At 31.3% G+C, this 18,613-nt stretch overlaps 1 protein-coding gene and 1 pseudogene across 2 annotated transcripts; both read right to left on the bottom strand.

Moving 5' to 3' along the window:
• Nucleotides 1–247: 247 nt before the first annotated feature.
• On the bottom strand, nucleotides 248–7,496 carry LOC111031876 (annotated as a pseudogene).
• Nucleotides 7,497–8,619: 1,123 nt separating this feature from the next.
• Nucleotides 8,620–18,497, bottom strand: LOC111031879. 2 transcript variants are annotated; one of them, XM_022311993.1, is made up of 6 exons: nucleotides 17,787–18,497; nucleotides 12,660–12,749; nucleotides 10,204–10,329; nucleotides 9,974–10,092; nucleotides 9,665–9,830; nucleotides 8,620–9,579 (listed from the first exon to the last, which is right to left on the bottom strand). In XM_022311993.1, the coding sequence occupies exons 1-6, from the start codon at nucleotides 17,988–17,990 to the stop codon at nucleotides 9,220–9,222; spliced, it is 1,065 nt and encodes a 354-aa protein (XP_022167685.1). In that variant the 5' UTR covers nucleotides 17,991–18,497; the 3' UTR covers nucleotides 8,620–9,219. The 2 variants fall into 2 exon arrangements, with proteins under 2 accessions (XP_022167685.1, XP_022167684.1); XM_022311992.1 differs by having other exon boundaries at nucleotides 9,665–9,833; nucleotides 17,787–18,491.
• Nucleotides 18,498–18,613: the final 116 nt, after the last annotated feature.

The following is an 18,613-nucleotide window of genomic DNA, read 5'->3' as shown; positions in this document are numbered from 1 at the left end:
GTACAAGCGATCATAAATTATTAGAATTACGTAATATAAACGTGACTCTAGGGTTGGGGAGCGATCGCCATATAGCTCCCCTCGTATACCCGCCACTACCCCGAGTCCCATATAAAGTCGTTAAGCCAGTTCAGGGGAGATAAAAAAACGACATTATCACATGTCACATTATTTATAATGTATTGTTACAATAAATTGATAGGTGCCTTGCAAATTTGGTAATTTATGCTGAACACTGCCGATATTATTATCGCCACTGAGGGTCCGTATTGTCAATATTTTATTTTTTCGGTTCGGTCTGCACCGTTTTCTGGCGGGGCTCCGACGCAGGACCACCGCCATCGTTGTAGCCGTCTTCGAAGTGGTTTTCCCCGATCGGCACCTGTAGCTCCTTGCAGGCTTTGAACACGGCCGCCACTTTTTCCGGGTCGGCGAATCGTCGCATGCCCATCGGCTGGACGTCCGGCCGGCGCCGCTGTTGCGACAACTGACCGACGGCCTGCATCTGGACCGACGGCGTTTGCTCTCCCGCTGTTTACAAACGCATCATTTATTATTATGGAAATGTAATCATACTCATTCCTTTTTTAGACGGATACCCTTAACCCTCTTTGGAGTTTTTAAGATCGGCTCCTTTTTTTATTACATAATAATAAAAGGTATGTCTGTAATAAAAAAAGCAGCCGATCTTAAAAACTCCAAAGAGGTTTAAGGGTATCCGTCTAAAAAGGAATGAGTATGATTATATATATGATTTTAATTTATTGTTTCAAAGGTCTTATTAAATGTTGACTGGTGCAGATAGACGTTGGTATTGATACTGGTTTTTAAATAAATTACTACATTTTTTATTCTTTATTGAAATCTTATTATCTCTGTTGTATAAAAAGTTTTGTATACATTTTTATCTTACACATATTTAATTTTTAAGTACATATTTCTAAATTTTAAAGTGCATACGATCTGCTCGGGGGGTGGCGATGATCCCAAGAGGGTTGGTGAGAGCGAAACGAGTAGGTGACAGAGTCCCCATATAATATATACTTAGTATTGTATAGTATTGAACCGGTTTCCCACGATGTGTCTAAATGCCAAGTACACCCGTTAATCAAATGGCCAAACAGAAAGTAATAAAATTACAATAATCTGCATACTATAATATCCAATATTATAGTATCATATAATATAGTGTTCCAAAACTAGTTCATTTGTCAAGTATAATATTATATTCATTAGTAAAATATTGGTCGTTCTTTTGACTAGTGTCACATTTGCAAACAACCATCGAGAAGGGCACCAGCATTGACCGATATTAATGTGCAAGTGTACACCGACCCGACGGCCGCGGCAACGAGTCAAGTAAGTATATAGTAACCACCAGTACCAACAAGTTTATCGGTCAAGTACGCGATTCGTGAAAATTCAGCTTTATATTATAATTCAATAGATTTAGGTGTGCGTTTTGCGTATAGAAAGACATTAAATTTGTTAAGCCATCTATAGATCTATGATGTGTACACTTGCGACCTGCCCAATGCCTGTAATAGCGCCTGCATAAATTATTATTGTTGTTACTAGATCGAGCACTGTTGTACAGAAACGATTTATAAATAAATGACACTGCGTAGACTCGTAGGTTATAATAATGTAAAACAATACGATTTCAATTCTGTGCAGATGTATTATACTAGTTTATATTGCTGCGCATAGTCTGTTAAGGTTTTGGTCACGGTGACTAACTGCAGCCATTGTATACCTACTCTCGCGTACACGACACAATATATGGTCCATAGTAGTGGCATACTGTGGCAATAATAGCTGCAAGCAGGCGTATCGCACGTCCGTCGTCCGACATAAAACAGTGATAGTAATATTTTATGGTTGAAAAGAAAAATTGACGAGGTAATGTTAAGGATAGCTACATGGGAGCAGCGGCGTCGAAAGGACAGGTAACCTAACGTTGAGCTGGGATGTCAAATCCAGAAACATTTTCGGTTTACCTAAAATCGGTCGAGATTACTGTTGAAAGAGTCGTCCCGTATAAACCGTGTTCATTCGATGTTGTAAAACGAATATTATTACCTATATGGGTATCTTATGGGTACCCGCAAGACGAACGATAAACGAGTCGTAAGACACTGTCACTAACTTGAAACAGTGAAATTCCGCGGTAAGATGAAATAATGCAAAATAGCCTTTTTCAGGATTAAATTAAAATAACATTCCTGTGTTATTTTTTTTATTAAAAATATATATTATATTTAAAATAATATGCTATTTGTTTATATTTTAATTTAAATATACGCATCGGTAGGTAGGTACAAGGAAATTATTTCCAGTGAATGCGTTTTCAATTTCACTAGAACGTCTAAAACAAAATAATAATTATCATATCCGTCGAAAACAAGTAATATACTTAGTTTAATTCTCTTATTTAAAAAATAGCAAGAACTAGTAGTTTTGAATATTTGTTATGTTTGCTCTAAATAGGAGCTTAATATACATGATAGAATAAGTAGGACTTTAAAGCGTTTTTTTTAGAACGTTATAAGCTTTAAAAGCAAAATTATTTTAAAAAATTTAAACGAAAAAAACGATATTCTAATACCGTTTAACGAAATAACTCAAGAAACATAATTTAAGACATTAATACGAGTAATATATTTTATGATGAACGTATAATGTTTAACTTAAAAAAAAAATAAAGCTTATGTTTTTTTATTACGTTGTACACGTGTTGTACCTATATGTCATACGACATGTAATAGGCATCATTATTCCAATGAAAAATTTAATTTTATAATTTTTTTTTAAACCCTAACTACCTAAACTATCTTTTGTATTATTTTTAATAAGTTACACGATAAAAAAAATTTATAATATTTTACACGTTATAGGTAGTAAAATAGTTTAGTAGTACCTACTCTACTTATAATTAATACGGTATTATGACATTATGATGTATGTTGTATGTATGACATTGCCAATAGGATTTCAATGATTCCATAAGTAATAAGAACTATAATAACCTACCTACGTTAATCTCACATAAAAAAAAAAATGAAAAGAAAAACCATCCATTAAAAAAAGTACTGTCTGTGCACAACCATAATATTATACAGCAATTTACCTATAATATATTTAGACAATTTCTTAATTCATAAGGCATTGTTTTATACATCTACATACTCAACCGAAAAAAATCAAATGTTTTACTCTATTACCTAAGCTAGAACTTTTTTTAAAGTTACTTTTGAGTTATGACTAATACGGTGACTTTAAATATACCAATATGGCTGTATATAAAAAGAACACTTAACATTAATTTAATCCTGAAAATTACTATTTTGTATTGTTTTATAGTTTTTGCCCATTTAGTTAAATATAATATATATTATGAAGGTACATAAAATAATTTTTATGTGTTTACAACTAAACCAATAAAATAGTCACTTAAATCACTAATCGTAATACTATGATGCACGTACATACGTGTATACACATTACAAATACTACACAAACTATACAAATACCTAAATAACCTAACCTAACAATACTATACAAACAGTATACATATTACAAATCGAAATGCAATGACCAGCCCAATTAATTTGTTTATCGTTTATGATAGGTACATATTGAAATATTATATTATATTGTTATAAAGATTTTATTATCATTATGTTTTGATCATTTCAATTACATGTTAAACATTTAAAATGAAAACGGTTTTGCCTTCACATAAATTTAGTTAAAAATTCAATACAACATTCAAGTTACCCAATCGAACATAAATTAAAAATGTAGTGTATGATTTTTCCATATGATTACATCAACTAAGGTACCTCATGTACCTGCTCTACAATAACATTATGTACACCTACCTACATATTATGTAAGCACGTACGAAATGTCATTAGTTATTAATTATTACTTATATAGTTATGGAACCGTACGGCATATACTCGTTTCCGGTATAACTGAGAAGGAAATAATAAAAATAATATAATAAAATATAAAACTGAAAGGTTTATAAATCATACAAGTGGTTTTATAAACTGTAGTCTTTCGTTTTTATAACGGGAGTTTTTTTCTCTCAAACTATACTCTAAACTCAAATTATTATCATTTTGTGTGATGGCTCATGTATTCAAGCTGGAAAAGTAGAAAATCGCGTATGTCCCCTTAAGTACCAACCTTTTAAAATATTATATTATTAGATTATATTATATAGTCTAAAGAGCAGAGATTCCCAAACTATGGTAAGTTTGGGAATATACATTTATTTTTTATAATATAACATATTTATTAGATTACTATTTACTATTTAAACTACTGTTTAAACATAATACATATAAAAAGAAAATATATATTTTAGGTAAAAAGTTCTAGTAAATGATACAGTATTCTCTGTATATAACAATAATATATTATATTTATTACTTTGGTATAAATGCAGCTTAGTAAGTTCCCATATCTGATTATAGAAGTTATTTTTATCAATTATCCTCGAGGATTAAATAATAATTAAATATATTTATTTAAAATAATTAATAGTTATCTCAAGGATATCGATCATTGATATAACGACAAAAAACCTGTCATATTAGAAGGTTGTGAAAAATACAAAAATTTTCCCAAATGGGTCGTACCTTGAAAAGTTTGAAAACCTCTGCTATAATAAGGTACTTGGTTTAAATTGTATGGTTTATAAGACGAAATGAATATCGAATACCTATCATGCATACCTAATATGGGTAAAGCCAATAAGCCATACCGTTTTTATAATAATAAATAAATAATAATATGATATAATCGATTAACATAATTTTATATAGGTACACCATACATCGATAATTTAAAAAACGAGCGTGGTTAAGTTATACATCACGAATTTGCAAAGAAAATCAACCTGCAATATTATCGTGCTAGATTGAACCACAGATGTAACGGCATCTGCAGTGAATAAATTCAAATTCGCGTGTACACCTGAGGCTACAAAATAAAATAAAATATCCCATATATCAATAAACCGGAATTAATTAGCACACGGCCTTCGACTTTCAAGGGTTTTCGTCTTCGAGTCTACCGCTCACGAGTCGAATCCTAGTCGTAGGTACATCATAATACATAATAGGTATAGGTAACTATTGTAATAACTATCGTATAACATTCTATACGCTAAAATATGTGTGATTTATGCGTGCGATTATAATTGCTCCGTTTTGATCCGATGAGTATGCATAGGTCGCACTTGTTGCATTGTTCAAAGACTTTACAGCCAGTGACTTAATACGTAATAATAATATATTCTATGAGCACTGTGTATACCTTATATTTATTGTTTGTAGTAAAGGTACCTGCCTACGACGTACGACAGAATATGTATATTTTCTTATTCAAGTTCGAAGAGACATTATTAATATACAATTTTTACCAAACGAGCGAAGACGACCATATTATTATTACCAATTATGCGAGCATAAACCACCACCGCGTGACCAAAAACATCGATCAGCCGATATAATGCGCATTGCGCATTTTTTTTTTTTACATCGTTTGACCTGACCCGTAGGTACACTTATACCAAGAGTTTCCGACCAATTTTAATCTTTTATTTTTTAACATGACTACATTTAAAAATGTTATAGACACGTCTTAACCGCTAATAGTTTAATCGACCAATCGGTTTTAATTGTTTATAACGCTCACAAGGTTGGTCAGCACGACTGTATACCTATTATAATATTATTGATTAACAGCCGCTTAGACGCATAATATAATAAAATGCGTATAGACTATAGGTACTTACTAAACTTAATTATATTAATTGAGCTCGTCGAACGGTTACATTAATGTTAATCCTGCGTAGCGGTTCATAAGTAGAATCGGCTTATACTATTATAATATACCTACGTCTAGAACCGAATTGACTTTTATGCGACATTTAAAACAAAACTATATTTGCTGCCAGATTGTCCAGTTATAAATAGAAAAATGAAATGGGTGTGTCATAATTAATATTTGACGAGATGAAGCAACAATTGAGATTTGATTGAATAACAAAGCTAATAATAAACGTTCAAAAATCCGTAACTTGTTTCAAGAGTGTACAAAAGAAAACCGTTAAAATTGATGTTGTTCAGTTGAATATTACTTTGATTTATCGTTATTTCAACGGTAATAATAATAATAACCATACATTATTTAAACTACACGTCAAAAATCATAATTTAACGAAAAATATTTCATAAGCCACCGGATTCGTTCTGTTGTCGTGACATCATTTTTTTCGGGGTGGGGGGATTTTATAGACCGTACAAGCGATATATGATAATATACAAATATACAATATATATTATAATGATATAGTTATATAATTTAATGGATATCGTTAAAATATGGATCTACTTCATACAATGTAATTACAATTTTAAAGACAGTCGTTTTAATCAGTTGTACACACTTTGTTAGTAGCTATTTATGATGTATTGTTATTATTTTATAAATGTATTATGAGCACTATAAAATTAATTCACCAGAAAAAGTTAAGAATGCAAAACCGAGTAGGGACGATACAATTTTTAAAATAAGGAAAATTAAATATATTTAAAAAAAACCTGTCAAGAATATGTTTGTTCTTTTTTTTCATAAATGTAATTTCATTATTTAAAGTATTGTTCTTTGACAGTAGGTATGAAACTTTCAAGGTAACAATCAAAAGAAATTTGATTTTTATCTTTAATCATTGTCAAGCAATTTTAATAATAACAATCTAAACATTATTATTACATTAATTATTCGTGAAAATAATAATGTTTTCAAACTGTAAGTACTTCAAATATTTTTTTTTCAAAATTCATTTAGAAAAATAGTGCGGCCAGTTATAATTCCAATAATGAGTAATGACTAACTCGCTGATGTTAAACCAACCGTGTTAAGAGGACGCGGTTCCGCATGTCACCTCAGTCTTATAAACGCGTAATACTTCAAAATTCTTCCCCCAGCAGCTCCAATTTTGTGTAAAGGGCGTCGGAGCCGATGCATTTTTTAGTACAAAACCACGTCTTACAAATAAAACGCTCATTCCCAGTAGAAAGAAAAGTAATCGGATTTCGTTACATTTTTTTTTTATTTAAGGGAAGAGAACATTTTCTATGTTGGATCGAAGCCTGATTTTTACTATTATAAATATAGAGTATAGAAGCTAAGACCGGCGCCGACACCCTTAACGGTTAATAGCTGGACAAAAATGCAAAATCGTAAGTATATATAGGTACCTCTTGCGGGTAAATCTACATGGTAAACGTGGTCCTGGTAATCCATTTCGACACTTCCGCCGGTGCAACATATGACGGACTCACACGCCGCATAAGCACACCGTATCTTCTCCCAGCACCAAGTTATAACAGTCATCCAATTTAAATCTTCCACTTGACGACCACAACAAAAATTTCGAAAACGGGTTTTTAACAAACAGTTCGAGTGTCGCCTAACGACGGAACAAAAACATGTATACATCAAGTTTCGTATATATTTTATACATAGGTATAGTACATAATACAGAGGTAATACAATATTATGACTAATATATATTTCATTATTATTATTGTATGCATGCAACAGAATAATAACATAAGAAAAACCTATGGAACTCAAATAATGCCATTTTTTCTCGATATAATTCACTGCGTACCTAAATATTACATTTTTTTTATATCGGTTATTACGCGGTATTTTCGTTTACGTTTGGTCACGGTCGTCGATGGACACGAGTGGATGTGGGCCGTGGAGAGCAAGCAAGTAGTTGTTTCAGTATATTGTTGATGATAGAGATTTGAATAGTCGCATGTAATACGAAAACAGTGGTCAAACGGACGCGATTGATCGTCAGAAACGGAGAGAGCGGAAGAAGGAAAACTACGCGCATAAGGCTCGGCGTGATGATATATTTTTAACGCGATTTTTTTTGTTTGTTTGCGGTCGCAAAAATGGAGGGGGGAGAAATCGAACGTAAAATATAGTTTTCACACTTTATCATCGGCGTATAAAATATGTAACGGAGAACGCTTTAACCCGAAATAATAATATCACGGTGCGTAGGAGGAAAATAATATAATATACAACAGCCATTACACTGTGTAAATCGTGGAGACGAACGAATCATCGCATCATGATAAATGTGTACAGATACTTACTTAAAAGATCGAAGTCGGCGAGAACACTAACACCGATATTCATCGAATTGAACTCTTCGAAATAACAGGAAATATGATAAACCAAACAACGTCCAACATTTTTTCGTTTTTTTTTTTTTTGTTCTTTATAGGCACTACTGTAGTTTGTTACCTATATTAGACATATTATTATAACACTATTGAGTGTAGAATTTAGTGTTTACTTTAACAGAGATTGATTTTAACACTTAAGTGTAGAACTCAAGCATAATACGAATAATAATAAGTACAATCAATGGAAGTATAGGTACCTAACCTAGTATAGGTAGTACAATGTTTTCAGAACATTGCTAGAAATGTTAAGAATTCATCAGGACTACTAATTCTCACCAATACTGTGAGCGGGAAATTTAATCCTGAGTCAAATGACAAAAGCAAGCAATTTACATTTATTAATTTATTGTTTTGAATAATGTTTATCGGATCAATGCTTAATCCGAAAAAGTAGGTACAGATAATCAGAATACATATTATATATAAAACTGTTGTGGAAAAATAAAAAATAAAATAAAAATTATACACTTCATAAATGAATATATATCAAACATGTACATATATTCATTACATTTGTACATTTACAAGTCTTAATATTATTATATTATTATACTTCAAATTAAAAATAATTATTGACTAATGTACAAATCCTGCGTACAACAAAAAGAATAAAATATATAATGAAAATAAAATAAAAAATAACATTGAGTTAACCGTTAATAAATTATGAAGCAAACGCAGTGAAGGATAAAACTATAATAATATGTAAATTAGAACGGCAAAATAAAAATATTTAAATAAAAAATGTGACAGTCATTAGAATTTAACTACTAAGATTATGAAAAACATGATATATAAAAAATTTAAGCATGCCAATTACAGCTAATACTTTCAAACAAATTAATGAAAACAATAAATAAAAATAAATTACTGAATACATAAGTCTTTCATATGTACAATATGCTATATTGTACACTAAATATTACATTTATACCCAACAAACTTTAATAGGTGGCGAAGTATTTGAACTTCCAGTCGTATGGTAATTAAATGATTGATTAATAGGCGTACTGGACACAGAACTCCACCTTCTTGAAACTTTATCAATTGGAAAATGTCCGGTTGGTGGCAATCCTAATTCTGGGTAAGTAGGAGAATTACTGTTATCGTGTGAACTGATTGATGAAAAACCACTCTCATCTTCTATAACATTATTTTTTTGCTTAGTTTCTTTTTTGAAAAAGTCTGATCCCTTAATAGATGTTTCACTATGATTTGAACTGCTACTAGAAACTTCCAAGCATTTCACACCGTTACAAACGGCCGGTAAAGAATCACAACTGCAAAGCTGTGGGGATTGGGTGACAATTATAATTATATGAACATGAGAAAAATAAAATAAGATTACATTCAAGTGACAAACAAACACTTACTGAGGAGTTGCTGTTCTTTTCAAACAATGTACTATAGCATGGTGTTAAGTGTTGGACTAGATCTGGTTCTTTGGTATGAATTATAGACTGAACGGTGCGATACAATCTATATGCTTCTAGTGAGAGCTTTTCTGTATACTCCCCTCTGTTACTTTTCAGTGATGGTCTTCTAGACAAAGATAATAATAAATACAAAAAAAATCATTAATTTCAAAATTAAGAATAAAATGCAAGCATTATTTATTCAAGATATTATGAAGACATTTTATCTTGTCAAAGAATTTCATATTTTTTGTTATATTAGTTTACCTATTCTTAATGGGAAGATTAGGTTTGTCATGGTTGGTGTTTAAAGAAGTGTGCGCTTTTTCCAAGAATTTAGACACTTGCTCTAACACTGCTTTATACATTTGATTACTAGCCTCAACCTGTTAACAAATTTCAAAAGTTATTTGTGCCAAGCAAAAATATCTGCGATCATGGTAAAAAAAAAAAAATATGTATAATTATATAATATAATACACGTATATAACACGCACCTGCTTCAGCTGCCACTGAAGAGTGTCTACTTGGGATTTTGCCAATGTCAACTCGATGCAAGGCGCCTGGTCATTGGCATCTTTGTGCATCAGTTTCTCGTGTTTGGAACGCAAGTCGTCGTAAAGCTAGCAAGAATAAAACGCCAAATGGTAATTTATTATTAATCAACACAGGGAAATACAATAAGTACCTAGCAATAAAGGTTATCGTGGGGCGATTATACAGCAGGACGACGAATTATTTACATATTTAGTTTTTGTTTAATGTAGAAAAAAAAACAAAAATCATCGGGCAGTCATGGTTGATAAACCATGTGTGAATCCTGTACCGTCCCGAAACTGGGTTTACTACTTGTACGCACAAAATGTTAAATAGATTACTCAATTTTCAAAACGCAAAATATCCAAATTTAAGTTAATGCTATAGTGCGAAGGATAAATAACGAAATGGTATATAAGTTTGAAAAATCTTGACCTAATATAGAGCACGTGATCTATGATATAATAGATGTGACTTTCTCTTCATAATATTAATTTAAAATATAGGTAGGTATAATTAATATTAATTAACTAAAACGAGTACGCAGTATAATAATATTGTGATAATACGATTGTCACGTGAGTGCACAATATTTTATTTAAGAGCGTAAATAAAAAAAATGCACTTATTTGTCGGTTAAGCACCTATTGGCTAAACAAATAAAGTATTTTATCCCAGTAGCTCAGATAAAAATTAATATTAAAATAAATGTAATACTTTTAGACCAATAAAATTTCAGATTAGTTCAGACAAGACTAATGTCTTGTGATCCGTCTTGATCCGTTTGAATTAATTTAAATGATAAAATGCCCATTTTTAAGTTTCATAAACAGTTAGATAAACGAGCCCGACGAAAACTAACCTAACCACCACCATTAATAAAAATGTTGAAACACGGTTGACATTGCAGCAAAACGTATACAAAAACAACCACAAAGAATTTGACGGATAATGAATCAGAATAATAATAATAATATATAGTTTACCATGTACTGAGGCGTACTATTATGAAATAACAATGGCCAAACAACATTTAAAGGAATTATGCTCTGGCTGTATTATACGTGTAATTATATACACTCTATATGCATGAACACGAAATATTTGACAGACTGACATCATGAGTAACAAAACCATGCAAGTCAGGCAATTGATCGAACGCTAGAGAGAAAGCATTTTTTTTTTTACTTAAACAAAAATAATTAAAATAATAGTAATAAACCATCGCCACACCACGGCAGGTGTATTCTGAAGTATTATTCAAAATTGTTTTGTTTTATGATCAATTAATTTCTCACGCTTTTAAATCAGAAATATTGATCAAGTTGTATTCCGCAATAACAATAACAACATCAAAAGTAGGCTATATCTTATAACATTTTTTATAACAATTGACAAAGAGCCAATAATATTCAGTGAAAGTATATTTCTTTAGAAAAGCTATTTTTCACTAATGTGCCATTATTATAATATTATCTGATTATTATTAATTTTATAACAATCTCACTTTCAGCCAGATAAACATAATACGATCTGATGCAACAGACCTTGCTAATATAGACTAGTACCTAAGTACAATGCAGAAGTAGAAAAAGTTATACTTTAGTGATAAATAATGGGAAATAGTTGGTGATTGTTCAATGTGTTCTAGTTTTCAATGAAAATTATATATACATATTGATTTAATTTGCCGAGTATAGTTTCATGTAACAAATACACATATTTTTCGGTTTAATGTAATATTTAAAATTGTCGAAGGTTAAAAATCCAATTTTTACAATGGTCATATTGTTCGAGGTGGTTTTTTTTTGTTTTGATTATAGACGATAAGAAAATATATTTTACTACTATGGCGAATTCTGTGAAATTCCGTACACCGACGGGCGACAACAGACCTCCCGGGTCTCCCTACCACAAACCGGCCAGATTGCACAATTATTAGTATAATATCACCTCTTTTCTTTCAGTTATTATTTTATTATACACCGAAGAAATAAAAAACGTTATACTGAATCAATACATAGGTGTACTTATTTTTTAGTATATAAATCACAATATAATTGAACAAATATATGTTGTACAATTGGAAAGCTAGCGATTTTACCAACGATTTTTTTTGTAACTAATCTAGATTTTTTGCATAACAATTGAATGAAAAAATGATCTCTTGAAGATCATTTTAAAATAATTTTGTTTCAGTGGATTTATTTAGAAAAAAAATTCAACCTATTTATTTATAAATGTCATTCGAGTGCCTATGATTACTGGATTTCCAATTTGCACTTAACATCATTATTTTGAATGAAAAAAAATAGGTATTTTTTAGGTAATAACATTAAATCACTGATATCCATTAGATAGCTATATGTAATAAAATAATTTTAAGTCACTATAAACAATGTATGAAGGTACTTACATTTTGCAAATGTTTGTATTCTTTTCTGATAAATTCGAAGGATTCACTGTTTTCATTTGTTTCAAACCTTTGAGAAAGTCTTCTATTTGCCTAGAAATCATAATAATATATTTTCATATAAAAATAATAATTAACTTAAAAAAAAAATTTAATAGTGAACACATAATACATATTTAATATCTACAATACACTAACATAATATATCAAACAATATAAGATATTATGTAGGTACACTCATGGTCCACAAAATATCATATACCGTCAATACAATGGAATTTTAATAGTAGCGCCAGAAATATGAATAGCACCGAGAATACTTGACAGTTTTTTATGGAGAAAGTTATCTAAATTATTACAAAACAATTTCAATACCAGTAATAATAACCTACAATGGTAAAGACGATTCGAGTATTAACAATTTTTTAGTCTGATGTAATAATCACATTTCATCAACTATTCATTCGTATGGCATAGGTATTTGAATTATTGCTCTTATATATATATGCTTTTACTGAAGAAAATTGTATAATATTATACACAGTACACACCATACGGGCATTATATAGGAAATTAGCGTGGAAATGAATACACGCAGGTCGCAGAATATACTGTTCATACAATTTAGACTAGAAGACGCGTCAGTAATTTTTGCGGGCCAAACACATACATAAAACGCGTTAAAAATAATAATAAAATAAAACCGTGATAATTTTATGGTCTAATTATTCATCGCATTAATTAAACGGGAACGAAAGTTTATTTAATACATTTTATGGGAATTAAAAAAAAGAAAACAATTTAAGTATTGAACAGTTATCAATAAATATAGGCTGTAAAAACTACATAAAAACACAATTTTAAATAAAAGTTTTAATTCATTCAGTTACTCATTGGCCTCATATGACTATTGTCGTCATTGTGCTTTTTTTGTACATAATATGTATAACACAATATAACACTATAGGATTACTGTTCACTGTGTAAACGTTATTAACATGGAAAACTACAAGTATTGTAATGTACTCTATTATATTTGCATACTACTTAGGTTCCTCCTATAACACTTCAAGATAACGGCATATTACCTGTAATCAATTATAGACCTCGAACACATCGTGATCGTGCTATGATCATATCAATTATCGTACATATTTTGGGGTACTTGTTAGTTATTGCACTTAAACCACATTTACTAATTCAATTAAAAATATTTTTTTGGCGAATCTATCTGTATATTTTAAGTCTTATGTACCACAGCAAACAAAATATTGAATAAGGTATCGTGGCTCGTGAGAACGAGATAACCTCTATGAAACAACGAAACAATAATTATAACATAATATGTAAGGAACCTAACTAAATACTTTTGAGTTTTGACTCATCGTGGTTTCCTCTGAGGTTAATAACAATTTTAAACCATTTATTAATTCAAATTGAATTTTATTACAACGGTATTCTTGCTCGAAAATTCCCATGGAATACGAATATGATTATTATAAGTTTATAACACCGTTCTAATACAGTTGTAGAATGTAGATATCCGGAGTAGCGTCAATATATGTGGATAGCCATTCGCCGGAAACAATGGCAAGATAAATTCAATTTAAAAAGGCAAAACCCACAAACTGTCGTGGTGCTGATACATTTTTTTTTTTGTGTCCCGTTTTATTTTACAGCTACTTCCACCAATGGACTTTATGTTGTAATTTTGGCAATAATGTTCGATTATTTCACGATTCTTCACGCAACTAATATAAACGACCCCAGACAAAAACCATTAAGACAATGTAGGAGGATAAATAAAAAAAGTGGGAATTTGATCTTGAGTAGACTTAACGACAAATTTAAATGTGTTATTCAGAATACTTAGCGCTTTACTAGATCAATCGGTAAGTTAGAACACGTCTAAATTTCTATAACATAACTTACAAGTGACTAAGAAAAACCACCATTTTTAGTTCTCTAATATTCATATTTTATTCAAAACTGGATGTGCTTAATCTATATTATACAACGTTGTAATATTTAGTTAAAAATTAAAATAATATTAAAATGTAAACATACTATAATTAATACTATAATAAATAATATTATTAATAATAAATACAAATCGGCAAAATGGGGAATTTAAAGTGTTATTTTTTTTTAGTCGACTAACTAGGAAGTAACAACATTGTATTTAATTTATAATAAATACATTTAAAATTTAGATCAATTTTGTTGATATTGTTTACTTCATACTTGCTTAGATTCAATTGTTGAAATCATGCAAAATTTCTAGTTTTTGTGATCAAAAATTTAAAATAAAACTTTAAATTATTATATTATAAATACTATATACTTCGGTAGTTACGTATGCTAAAATATTAATATTTGGTACATGTTAATCGGTTCCTATTTCTATGTTTAGTACTCCACACTGTATATTATACGAAATTATTAAATGTCTAACGACTAATTTGTGTCAGTATTATTTACATTTGTAATAAATTGCAGCTAATGCGTTTTTTTAATATAAAAATATAAGAACAATTTTATAAGCACAATAATTTTATAATATTATGATTTTATTTTACAGCCATGACAATATTCTATCGATAACTAAAAGTATTTCGGAAATCTTTAATTGTTTTATTAATTATTATATGTTTATTGTTTATTGTATGTACCTACCTAATTGAAAACATAATCAATTTATAAAAAAGTACGGAATGAATAGCGAAATATTATCGAAGGTAAGGGGGGTCTGGGCAAACATGTTCAAAAAATAAGGGAAAAAACTGGTAACTACTACAATAAGTACATAGTATATATAAACATACATAATCACATAAGACACAACCACCTATAATATTATAAATAATAGGTACCAAATAATATAACTATATAGTAAGTAGTAAATACCACCTACCTACTACCAAGCAATATATTTTTTTTAATATATAATTGTACTTAAGTGTCCATATCGTTGTTAACTTTTTTGATACAATAACTGAATGCAAAATTGACCTTTAAACCGTTACACTCCATGGACTTTCTAATTCAAGATCTCATGGCTCATATTATACAATTATATTATACTATACGTACTCAGTATTCACTATAAAACAGTACAAACATTAGTGTTCATAAAGTATGCATTTTTAAATGAGTACTTTGTGTCAGTATGTTATATTGTATGGTACTTATAAACTACAACTGTGTAAAATAATATAACTGACTCATATTTTCAACAGGAATCACACTACAAACCAACAGTGCTATCTTAAACGACTGAACTATACTATCTAAATCCAAGAAATTTCGTCCGTTAAACGGAAAAAAATCAAAGAAATCCAAGAAGAAATCTCAAATCTGTCGTTTGTTATTTTTTTTTATGAAGTAGACTTATGTTTATCATAGAGACCAAAAATAAAAACTCCATATATATTTACCGGTTATGAACAATTGTTACGTAAATAACATAACCTGTACATTTGCATACACCTTCAACGTTTTACAAATATAGGTAGATATATCAACAACTTAACCATAATATTTGAAGTCTTTATATGAATTTCTGATTATGTATAGAAAAAAGTGGTGAATTAAACCGGTTCTATTTGATTCATGGTCAAAGCAAATCAAGCCTTTTATGGTTCTTCGACAATATTTTAAGTTTCAACCCCTTGCATCACTATTATAGTAAAGTCGAGTAAAGTAAATAAATACAAAAGCGGACACAAGAGACGGCGAGGCTTCACTAAAACTATTTTAAAGTTTCTTTTTTGATTACATTTTAGATATAGTAAATTGACATAAAGGTGGTACCTCAAGTGGTACCTAGTACCGAAGTTTTTAACCGTATCTAGTAATAATAGATTACTCATCCTGTTTATGATTTATCAATTTTTAAAGTCACGAGTATCGCATTAATTTATACGACTTATATAAGTACTTAATATGTGATGTAGATATTTTGTGAATTTGTTTATTTATTCATTTCTAAATACACAACCAAATAAATAAACTAACAACAACACCCATTTTTATTCATAATATAAATTTAACGTCGTTTAAATTGATAAAGTTGTCATGGAAAATTGTTCACAATGAATAGTTCAGAATTCAGATTACATACTACCTAAATCACATTTTCCTAAATATTATTTTAATAATTGAGAAATGGTGTAGAATATAATTAAAATAATATTTCGGTATATCAAATTGAACAAAACATTACGTAATGCGTTGATAATAATAGAATTGGGAGTTTCTAACTATTTAAGATTACAATTTATTACGACGAAAATCGTTGTACTTAATGTCTCAATGGTAAATACTTGGGACTCAACTATACATCTACAGAATAAATTAAGTGCAAATTATTTTTAGTAAATCATAAACATACTATAATAGCTTAACCAATAATTCAATAACACATCCACACAGGTATAACTGTATAATATCGTAATAATACTAATCAAGGTGAAAATAATACGAAATAATATGAGAATTGTACAGCGCACGGATATTGTAAGTAACACGAGCAAAGCAACTTCCCCTTCCGCCCAACAGGTGGGACTCGAGGAAAAATTGTAATAAATATTATGCCGGTAAGCGGGTTACCGGAAATTGAATTTTTTTGTTAATAGGTGACTTCTTGAGAAAAATTTAATATCAACAAAGTGCCAAACCTACCCAACATGCACACACGTCCTACCTAACCACGTTTCTAACAAGCTCATCTATCCACATGAATAATTAAATTTTTCTCTCGATTCAACAAACGGAACGTTGGGCACCTCCTACAAAAATAACGAATTTTTTTTACCGAGCTCCAATTAACACACCATCCCCCCTAGTAACCGGTCAATGCAGGTAAACATCGCACCGCGCCTCCGGCAAAACCCATCTCGATAATCCGTCACGTACGAAGACGAAGTGGATAATAATAATAATATTATTACCGCGTAGCTAGTATTTACCCAGTCGGGGAAGTCAATCGATATCGTGGAAAGATACGCCTAGACACTACGGCGGCGGCGGTGATACATCGATATAGGTATTCGACACGCACGAAAATATTATGATTGTAACAAGACTTCGATCGGGAAAAGGGAGGACCGGTTTGTTTTTCGAAATTACCTGTCGATGCGATCCGACGGTGTTATACCGTTCGTTGCCGGTCAAGTCCAGATCGGCAAAGTTCAGCGACTTGGTCGTCTCGAGCGCCATGGATTTGGCGAACGAGCTCTTGAAGTACTGCCGTTGGTTGAGGACGTGGTGTTGGTCGCGGTCGCCGTCGGACAGACCGTCGAACGAACCGGACAGATAATGATTTCTTTCCATTTCCGGTGGCGGTGGCGTGCTCCTTCCGGGACTGGAACCACGGTTGTCGTCGTCGTCGTCGTTTCACGGGCAATAAACAAACGAGGGGCGACGATTGCAGCGGTGCATATAAACGCTCGCGGCACACACACACACACGCTCGGGCCCAAGTCGTCGACCTTTCACGATTTATTATTACACCTCGTGCGGTATTGTAGCTGCCACCTACCTACAACTGTATACCTATATGCGATGTTATTTTTTCTTGAAACTAGGCCAAAGCCAAACGGTCCAGTGAAAAGACGCGTCCAGTGCCCGGCTGGAATGTGAGTAAATATAGATCTGCCGGTCCCGTGCGCGGACGGCGGCGGCTTACACTTCCGCAAAAATCAGCGGCGCAAACGAAAATAAAAACGGACGAAAATTCAAAACGTCACGTGGGCCCCCCACTGCGCACGCGCGCGCGACAAATGACAAAACCGTCGCGACTCGTGCCGACCACAATAATCGCACGGGCCACGGACGCGAAACCCGACGGACGCACAGCAACGGCGGCAACGACGGCCGGCGGAAAACGACGACGCTGAACGACGGACGGCTGACGATAGCGCGCGCGCTGACGAAAAGTACGCACAACAACCGTA

This window comes from Myzus persicae, unplaced genomic scaffold (assembly GCF_001856785.1).
Source record: "Myzus persicae strain clone G006 unplaced genomic scaffold, MPER_G0061.0, whole genome shotgun sequence".
NCBI lineage: Eukaryota > Metazoa > Arthropoda > Insecta > Hemiptera > Aphididae > Myzus > Myzus persicae.
This window is presented reverse-complemented; position numbering and strand designations above follow the sequence as displayed.

What these genes read in the sequence shown, in the direction of transcription:
- LOC111031879 (XM_022311992.1), bottom strand. Translation starts at nt 17,990, where the DNA reads ATGGAAAGAAATCATTATCTGTCCGGTTCGTTCGACGGTCTGTCCGAC. An exon ending in TTCAGTGGCAGCTGAAGCAG is followed by an intron (nt 10,093 to 10,203) that starts GTGCGTGTTATA and finishes ATTTGTTAACAG; the next exon opens with GTTGAGGCTAGTAATCAAAT. An exon ending in AAAAGAACAGCAACTCCTCA is followed by an intron (nt 9,580 to 9,664) that starts GTAAGTGTTTGT and finishes CAATCCCCACAG; the next exon opens with CTTTGCAGTTGTGATTCTTT.